Below are 10,173 nucleotides of genomic sequence, written 5' to 3' on the forward strand. Positions count from 1 at the left end.
ATGGTAACTATTCCCATAATATTATGGTAACTATTCCCATAATATTATGGTAACTATTCCCATAATATTATGGTAACCATTCCCATAATATTATGGTAACCATTCCTATAATATTATGGTAACCATTCCTATAATATTATGGTAACCATTCCTATAATATTATGATAACCATTCCTATAATATTATGGTAACCATTCCCATAATATTATGGTAACTGTTCCCATAATATTATGGTAACTATTCCCATAATATTATGGTAACTATTCCCATAATATTATGGTAACTATTCCCATAATATTATGGTAACTATTCCCATAATATTATGGTAACCATTCCTATAATATTATGGTAACCATTCCTATAATATTATGGTAACCATTCCTATTATATTATGGTAACCATTCCTATTATATTATGATAACCATTCCTATAATATTATGGTAACCATTCCTATTATATTATGATAACCATTCCTATAATATTATGATAACCATTCCTATAATATTATGGTAACCATTCCCATAATATTATGGTAACTGTTCCCATAATATTATGGTAACTATTCCCATAATATTATGGTAACTATTCCTATAATATTATGGTAACTATTCCCATAATATTATGGTAACTATTCCCATAATATTATGGTAACCATTCCCATAATATTATGGTAACCATTCCCATAATATTATGGTAACCATTCCCATAATATTATGGTAACCATTCCCATAATATTATAGTAACCATTACCATAGGTACATAGTAACGATTACCATAATTCCATAGGAACTATTCCGATACCGTATGGGAATTATATCCATAATTATAGGAATGGTTACCATAATATATATGGGTGCCGTTCCTATAATCAACATTTCAAAAAAACCAGTTACCATGCAGTATGGGAACCATTCCCATAATATTATGGTAACCATTCCCATAATATTATAGTAACCATTACCATAGGTACATAGTAACGATTACCATAATTCCATAGGAACTATTCCGATACCGTATGGGAATTATATCCATAATTATAGGAATGGTTACCATAATATATATGGGTGCCGTTCCTATAATCAACATTTCAAAAAAATCAGTTACCATGCAGTATGGGAACCATTCCCATAATATATTGTAACTGTTACTATAATTTTCTCTCCGTGTAGTAAATTTTACTACATGCTTAGTAATAATTACAATACAAAATGTATTTTTTCATATCTGTTAGTAAATTTTACTACAGTATTGTAATTTTTACTATACTTTTTTCTCCGTGTAATTATCACCATTCTCCTTTCTCCATGATACAGTTGAAAAACTATTAAAAATTTAATGACATTCTAATAAAGTAAAATTTACTAAACTGAATAATAAATTTCACTAAACATTTTAACAAGCTTTCTAATACAATTTATATTTATTTTCATATTAAAGTAAAAATTACCAGATAAAAATAAAAATTTATTTCTCAAAATAGTCAAAATTACACAATTCCAACAGCATTTCAAGTTTAAAATGTATACATTAATTTTAACTTATACTTTCAAGTTAAGTTCCTTGTATTTTTTCTCCATGTATACATTTATTATTATGATCTTAACAAGCATTAAGTTTAATGACCTTGGTGTTCAGATTCTCCATCCATTCCTAGATCAAAAAAGTGAACGCTCTTGACCTACTGGCAAAGCGGCAAGACTTGAAAAATATAAGTAAATACATTATATAGAAAAAAAATTATTCCTATACACATACACATACATATATTTATTATGACAGACAACAAATAGCTAAAATCATAATTAATAACTTAACAAATACCTCAATGACATTTTCTTCTTCAGAGTAATAAAAAAAAAAACTATTAGAAGAACTAAAAAAAAGCGAATTGTGTACAAAGAAAAATATTACTCATTTATAAATAATAATATTGTAGGAGTTAATTTTTCAACAAGCCGTCTTTCATTACAACTCACAAACTCTTGAGCCGTAGTTTCTTTCTCGATTCTCGCTGATTGTATAAAAGAGTTGGCTGTCACTCATAAGAATGTCTGTATTCGCTGAGACTTTACGAAAGTTACTGCGCCATAAATTTAAAATTCAAATAATTATTTATTACTAAAATTATAAATACAATTTTTACCAGGTAATTAATTAATTAACTAATTAATTAATTAATTATATAATAGAAAGTATTTTTTTTTTATAGATGCATTATGATTCATGTTATCGTAAAAATATTAATTATTCATCAAATGATTAACTGCATTTATAGTGACGAAATGATAATTGATAATAAAAATAACGAGAGTAAATTAAAACAGGAGTTGTCGTACGATTACATAGACAATGAAATAGATATGAAATTGACGTACATATCCGGTATTGAAAAATTTTTTAAAGTTATTTTAGCGACAATACAACGATCAGATACTAATGGAATCGTTGAAATAATCGTTTCTTATTTACCTGAATCATTTAGATTTTTTTTGCTACGGTCTAATCTTACGAAAGTTAACGATACGGCCGACAAGGGCTTTGGTGATATTTTGAATATATTTAGAGATGATTTCCAAGCTGTTTTTCCTGGTAAATATATAAAGATATATATTAATATTCTTGTTGTTTTTTTTTTAAATTTAAAATCTCATTTGTTGTTTAAAAAAATAATTAAGGAACTTTGTGGTGTGGTAGCGGTAACTCTGCCAGAAGTAATGATGATATTGGAGTGTTTTCACAAACTGATATTTGTTGTCGTCAACATGATTCATGTCCTTACTCGATGGGAGCCGGAGAAAGTATGGGATTATTAAAAAACATTGGGATTTTCACTCGGTAATTATCATTTAATTTTTTTCATACATTTTTGGTGCAGCATAAAATCGTAAGCGACTTTAATTTTTTAAATATTTCGCATTAAAAAAAAAAGAAATTGAAATATTACACAGTTGGAAAGTTAGTGTATGTGGGTATAAAAAGTAGTTGGATATTTTTTGTGTTAATTACTTAATATATTGGAGTAGATATAATTTAAGTTTATTGTGGTATCCGATTTTAATAAACGCTTGTGTTATAAGCAGGGTTGTGAATTCTTCAATGAGATTATTCGCAATTAAAAATTAAATTTTTAATCCGTAATTGAGATTATATAAATTAAAATTACGAAATTAATTTTTAGTTCATCGATTTTAATTAAAAAATTAATTTTAATCCAGAGACGTGGGATTCAAAATTTAAAAATTGATATTTAATTCGGCGCGAAAGATTCAAAATTTAAAAATTAATTTAAATGTACACACGTGGGATTAAAAATCGAAAAACTCATTTTTAATCAGACAAGTCAAATTGAAAATTTTTAAATTATTTTTTAAATTGACGTGGGTTTAAAATTTCAAAAATTAGTTCTAATTCAGACATGTGGGATTAAAAATTAAAAAATTACTTGTTAATTCAAACACGTGGGATTAAAAATTGGAAGTTACTTTTTAATTTAGATACGGTACGCAATCAGATAAGTAATCAAGACAAAAAATTTGTCGGCACTTATAACAGGGAAGAATACTGTTTTACTTGACCTTCAAGTTTAAATATTTTTAAACTTATTCTTGATCGTCAGATATAATAGAATTCGAAATAAAAAGATTATTCACAGTTGAGACATTTAACAATTAAATTTTTTGAATAATTTTCAGTGCAAACAGAGAATTTAAAATTAAAACAACACTAATCCGATGGTCGAAATTTAAAATTTTTTATTTAATTTTTGATACGAAAATAGAAAATTAAAAAACGGAATGTAATTTTTGAATCCCCTTTAACTATGGCTAATTAAAATTTTTGATTTACTTTTCAATTATTAAATATGGAATTTGAGATGAAAAATGAATTTTTGAATCTGGTTTTCCGAATTGAAATTATTCATTTAATGTTTTATTTTAAAACGTAGATTTAAAAACTAAGCCATTACATTGTAACGCTATTTTACGAATTAAGAGTTTTAAATTTAATTTTTAATTCAAAAATGTAGGATTGAAAATTTTAAAATTATTTTTAATTCAAAGATATTGAATTAAAAATTAAAAATCCATTTTTAATTTGTAGTTTTTGGATTGTGGAATTAAAAAAAAATAAATTGAAGCACTAATGCAATTATAAATTTAATGCACTATTTGCAACCCTGGTTATAAAATGAAAAAGTTGCAAAAAAAAAAGACATTTTTTAATTATTGGCGTAATTAGTTAGGGTAAGTCATCATAATGTGTCAGCGCGATGTGGCTAACACATCGGGGATGACGGATTATTATTCAACTCATGTGTGCTATTTACGTTTCATTAATTGCCTAAAATGCGAAGTCTAAATAGTTGTTTAGTGTCATGGTAAAAAAAACATAATATTAAAAATATAACAAAATTACAGGGAAGTTGATTTAATTTAACGGAAATTCAAATTCAATGTCAAAGTTTTAACTCCACGTTAAAAACATTCGGTATCACGATCTTGGCTGCTCAATGGGCAATAGCAGGGAGTTGTAATTACCCAATATTCAGTTAAAGCCCGAAAGATAGTAACGTTTCTTTTTATTACGTCACAATGGCCGGGATCGTAGACATCTTTATTGCGTTTTGACAAATAATTTTTCACCAGTCAGTAAACGGCCCTTTGGAGTTCGGATTGTAGGCATGATAAAACGTGAATAGTGCGCATGAGTTGAACAAAAATATTTAATTTAACACTATACACAAGTTAAATTAACACAAAATTTATATTAAAATTACTTTCGTTGATTATATTGCCAAATATTTGTGTTATTTTTCAACAAGTTCTAGTAAATTAAAACCCAAAAAAAATGTAGATTTAACAAATTTTTGAACTAATGCTCCAAGTGTGTTATGCTTACTCGAAAAAACTGTAAAAATTACCAACCATTTGTGTTAAATTATATACCATAGGTATTTTATTGTTCGACTCAAGCATAAAATATTAAATTAACACCAAATTTGAGTAGATCATTTGAGACATGGGATGTGTTAAATTTAACACAAAATTTCCAACTGTGTAATGCTCACTCAAATTTTTCGAATTTTAAAAATTCTTAAATCCCGCCATTTTTCAAACATAAATTAAACTTTTTTTTTAATGAATTATTTCCTATTTTCTGAAAACGAAAGTATAAAAAATTGTTTTAAGCGTTTTTGATGATCATTTTTCACGTTTAGATACATTTGCCAAAATTTCTAAGATATTCTAAGAACCAAGTACTCCTAATTTCACTATTTCAGTGTATTTATAAATTTTATTAAAATAAAAAAATATTTTATTTGCTAACGATTTTATGAGGGACAGTTCAAAGTTCAATAATTATTGTAATTATATATTTTTTCTTCCCAATTACTTATATTTGTATACCTAAGATCAGCATGTTCATGCGATTATGAATTTTATAAATGTTTAAAAAAGGTCAATACAGTTATATCGACAAATATAGGTACGACGTATTTTAATATTTTGAGACCGCAATGTTTTGGTTTCCACTATCCGATAATGTCTTGTGAAAAGTACGATAGGTAAGCATATCATTTTTATTTTATTCAAATACAATAACAAAGTTTAAACTCTGTAACGATCTTTTTATTTTTCACCATACCTGAGCCGAAAGTTTAAATTCTTGCCCTGTTTACAGAGATAAAAGTCGTTCTTTCCTATTATCAGAAAGCAAATTATAAAAATAAGCGCACGTCCCATTCTTTCCACAAACAGAGGCAGAAATTTAAACTTTAAGGTACGGATCAAGAAAAAATTATATAAACACGACGAAGAAAGGCAGGACGGCCTAATCTGCGTTTTCGCCTCCGGCTGAAGTAGGCAAATACACACGCGGGTTGGAATGCCCTACTTTTCTTCCTTGGTGTGTAATATACTATTAAATTCGAAGTCGACTGTCCGTCATAAGCCTGGTCTACAACTTTTTATTTATTACATCGCGTGCCAAAAAGTAAAAGGGCGTATACCAATGTATGCGCCCTTTTACCTTTGCAAAGGTAAAAGGGCGCATAAATTTTTTTTTCATCGCCAATTGATTAGTAAACATTTTCTACGCTTGAAAATCACATATTGTTTTCCCAAAGGTAAAAGGGCGTATGTCTTTAATTATGCGCCCTTTTAGCTTTAGGAATTTGAAAATTTTGTGACCAAAAGGTAAAAGGGCGTATAAATTTTTTTTCTAAAAAATTTATTAAAAAGCTTAGCCGAAGTCTAAAAATGAAAAAAAAAAAAAAAAAAAATGCTGCAAATTGTATGAATGTTATTTTATTTCACAGTTAATTATTAGAGTTTATAATAGTATTTTAAAATTCTTATACTAAATTGAAAAAAAAAAAAAAAAGCAGAAATAACCGGTTCATTTAGGTACGATTCCTATACCCTCTTCCTCCGTGTCTGTCGCACGTACTTTGGATTTTTTTTTTTTTTTTTTTTTTTTTTTTCATATATTCTGATTCATGACGGATCCATAATCCAAAACACTGATTAAAGAAAAAGTCAATAAATTTTTATTTTTTATAGTCGTTATGAAAATTTTTTATTCAATTGAAAATTTGATATTTTCATTTTATTTTTTTTTTTCAGTTATTTTATTTTTAATAAATTAAAAAAAAAGTGTAGGAGGAGTGTTTTTTCATCTAACTTGTCTTGTGAAATTATTTGTCAGTATTTTGTATTAAAACTAGAATTTTTTTTTATGCGCCCTTTTACCTTTAGGCACTACTTTTCAAAAGGTAAAAGGGCGTATGTCTTAAGATACGCTCTTTCAGCTCAAGGATGCCCAAATTTTTTTTTTGCAGATCTTTGCGTTTCGAAAAATTTTAAAGCTAATGGCAAAATAAAATTTTTTTATACGTCCTTTCAGCATAATTCCCTACTAACCTGTAGCAATACGCCCTTTTACCTTTTGGCACGCGACATTTTAGTAAATAAGGTTATGACAAAACAAATAACTCAGGTTACTATAAATAGATATATGTAGAAATTGAATTAATCTATTGAAATAATTAAGATATTGCTCAAAAAGAAATATCATTTTTTGATAACAGATAAATAATAATAAAATATATTAAAATATTCAATAAAATATATATCGTACATACATATGCATACACACACAGGTTACTGCGCAACCGTCTGCGCATGTTAACTTCCTTGTCTCACTTATTAAACCGTAACGACAGCTATTCTAGAATGGGACTAACATTCTACATATCCCTGATTACTATGCTAGATAACGAGTTTTACCATTTTAATTGTTTCAATGTAACACAGTAATCATTACCAGAAAAATGGTGTTGAGTCATATTCTCCATAGCAACATTTACTATTTTACTAAAAATGATTCTGGTTACTACCCTGTGAAAAATTCCCATTAAATTTTACTATGAGTGCATTGTAACCCCGGACCATAAGAAAACTGATACAAAATTTACAAGTGTCCCATAGTAAACGTATGCGCATAGGTCCCAATTGTGTCGTCTGCGCATACCGTTTACTATCGGATACTTGTAAATTTTGCACCAGTTTTCTTATGGTCCGGGGTTACAATGCACCCATAGTAAAATTTAATGGGAATTTTTCACAGTGTATGTAGCAAAGTAATCATTACTATTCTTTTCTCTCAGTGTAATTCGGACCCGCCAGAGTATTGACTCAATTAATTACCGCGAAACAGACAGTTTTCATCATTAACTTGTTTATTTTTTCCTATTGTAAGTTTATAACTTAGAAAATTTTAACGGAGGTTTATAACGTTGTCTGGTACGAAACTCTTTAGAGTAATTAAGTGGGAGAAGCTTATGACAGGTAGTCGACTGTACTGAGAAATTAATAGTAATCACAATAAATAACAAATGTTTAATGACATATTACAAATAATTAAACAGATAGTGCAATTTCTAATACAAATATAATTATTTTAAATAATTAAAAAAAATATATATCATTTACTACACAGTAAAAAATAATGTGTTAAAATCAACATAATCTGTGTTAGAAACGACCAACTCAATGTTTGTATTAATTTAACACAAAATAACCGATACAAAAAATTTAACATGGACCCTCTAAGAAAAAAAAATTTTAAATGAATGATAAATTAAAATATTTTTTCTTTAATTCAAATTTATAAATCTTATTTATTTTATATAGAAATTTAATCTGTTTTTGCCCGTACTAATTATTATCTAGACCAAAATCAGACTTATTTTCGTATGATATTTACCCGGGTCGAAAAATTTGATCTGTTTTTAATCAACTAAAAATTTCAAGTTATTTTTATTCAATTTTATTTTTCATTTATATTTAATTAATATGTAAATTTTAATCTAGTTTTGCCCTTACTATTCCTTATTTAGACTATTTTCAGACTTATTTTCAATAATTTTTAGTCTGTTTTTATTCTAATCTAGATCAAAATCCGACTTTTTCTGTTTATTATTTTTAGTCTGATTTTGTTCTATATTCGATCAAAAACAGATTAAAATTTTTTTTTTATAATTATAATGATAAATTATAAAAACAAAAAATTATTGAAAGTTTGATATTTGCTTACACATTGATATAAAATAATATTTATTTAATAAATAAATTAGCCTCAATTAACATATACACATTACTTAAAAAGAATTTAACTTCATCCTCCTTCTTTTCTTCTGATAGCGCATCCTAGTAACTGAGACTTTCTTTGAACAAACATTCTGAGAAAAATCAACTATTTTCCTCTGGCTTCTTCTACCTCCAACTCATTCAGTTCCTTATCATCATCTGTTAGATATTTTTATAAATACAGAAATTTATTATTATGAGTTTATATTCAAAATGAAAGAGAATCTTAATTTAAAGAATAATTGGTGAAAAACTTTGCCATTAAAAAATGAAATATTTTAAGAAACTCAAAGATTGTGCGAGACTGAGTAATCTTAATTTAAAAAAAAAAAAAAAATTACGTGACAAAATTTTTTTTCAATTCTTTGCTTCATTAAAAGCGATAAATTTTAATTTAAAAATTAATTAAAAAAAAAATAATATTTCCACTTATGGACAAAATTAATTACTACATGATTTATTAAAAATAACAAGAATGAATAAAGTTCAATTACACTTACTGCTCATGGAAAGTGATTCGGGATTATCTAGATATAGAAGATTATTTAAATTTTCTTGATATTTGAAACGTGCTGTTGCTATTTCGTATTACAATGTTACAGAGGAATATTTTGATACGGTTTTTAATGTCAGAATATTTTTCGATTTTATTCAGTGAATTAAAGAAATTTTTGTTAAGATTTTATTAATATTCTATCAAGACAACTAAAAAATATAGCTGTCAGATAATCATTGACTGCCGCCATTTTTAAACAAAAGACACTAAATAAATAGTAAACAAAAAAAAATTTATTCTAGATCTTAAAATACTTTTTATAAATTTTTTCTAGACATAAATGAAATTATTATAAGTCCACGATTTAATTTAGTTTTGTCCTTGCACAATTTCAGAACCAAAATTTTTCAAAGTTCCAAAATTAATCTAGTTATGTCCTTCTGTATCGCAATTGTTTTTTAAAACAGCAGATCAAAAACAGCTTAAAATTTTTTTAAAAGATCAAAAACAGATCAAATAGTCCAATTGAACTAAAATCAAATAAAATTTTTCGACCCGGGGCTTCAAGTTAGATGCTTCTAGAAATTTATTACTGTAGTGTCGCAATAGTTTCCTCAAAATAACAACTATCAATTTAATTTGAAAAAAAATTACTTCTTTCGAGCATTAACGGAAACAAGAAAAATAATTACTTTAATTAATATTTTTTCTCACTGCCGTTTTTAACACAGATACACAATATTTTTTACTTTCTACTTAAATTCTTTATTTCTCAATACATTAAGTAACGAAAACCATAAAATCAATTTTTATAAACCATAAAACCGAAATAAAAATTTTATATTTTTAGCTCAAGAAGGACTGAAAAAAAATGTATACAATATAAGTTAGATTATTCAAGTAATAAAACTCTTGAATGGTACGATATACCCGACTTTTAATATATAAAACATGTAATACACAATTTTGTAAATATTTTGTATAATTTTATAAAAATAAACATATTATGTGTCGAAATAAAACATA

General features: G+C 26.3%; 1 protein-coding gene across 2 annotated transcripts; it reads left to right on the forward strand.

The window, feature by feature from the left end:
• The first annotated feature begins 1,649 nt into the window (after positions 1-1,649).
• Positions 1,650-10,139, forward strand: LOC103573738 (phospholipase A2). 2 transcript variants are annotated; one of them, XM_053739787.1, is made up of 6 exons: positions 1,650-1,712; positions 1,937-2,146; positions 2,210-2,589; positions 2,676-2,835; positions 5,414-5,566; positions 9,998-10,139. In XM_053739787.1, exons 3-6 carry the CDS (start codon positions 2,217-2,219, stop codon positions 10,086-10,088), a joined length of 777 nt encoding a protein of 258 aa, XP_053595762.1. In that variant the 5' UTR covers positions 1,650-1,712; positions 1,937-2,146; positions 2,210-2,216; the 3' UTR covers positions 10,089-10,139. The 2 variants fall into 2 exon arrangements, 1 of the variants encoding a protein (XP_053595762.1); XR_008403842.1 differs by lacking the exon at positions 1,650-1,712 and having other exon boundaries at positions 1,859-2,146; positions 5,460-5,566; positions 9,998-10,086.
• The last annotated feature ends 34 nt before the right edge of the window (positions 10,140-10,173 follow it).

The sequence above is a fragment of the Microplitis demolitor genome, chromosome 6 (genome assembly GCF_026212275.2).
Source record: "Microplitis demolitor isolate Queensland-Clemson2020A chromosome 6, iyMicDemo2.1a, whole genome shotgun sequence".
In the NCBI taxonomy this organism is placed as follows: domain Eukaryota; kingdom Metazoa; phylum Arthropoda; class Insecta; order Hymenoptera; family Braconidae; genus Microplitis; species Microplitis demolitor.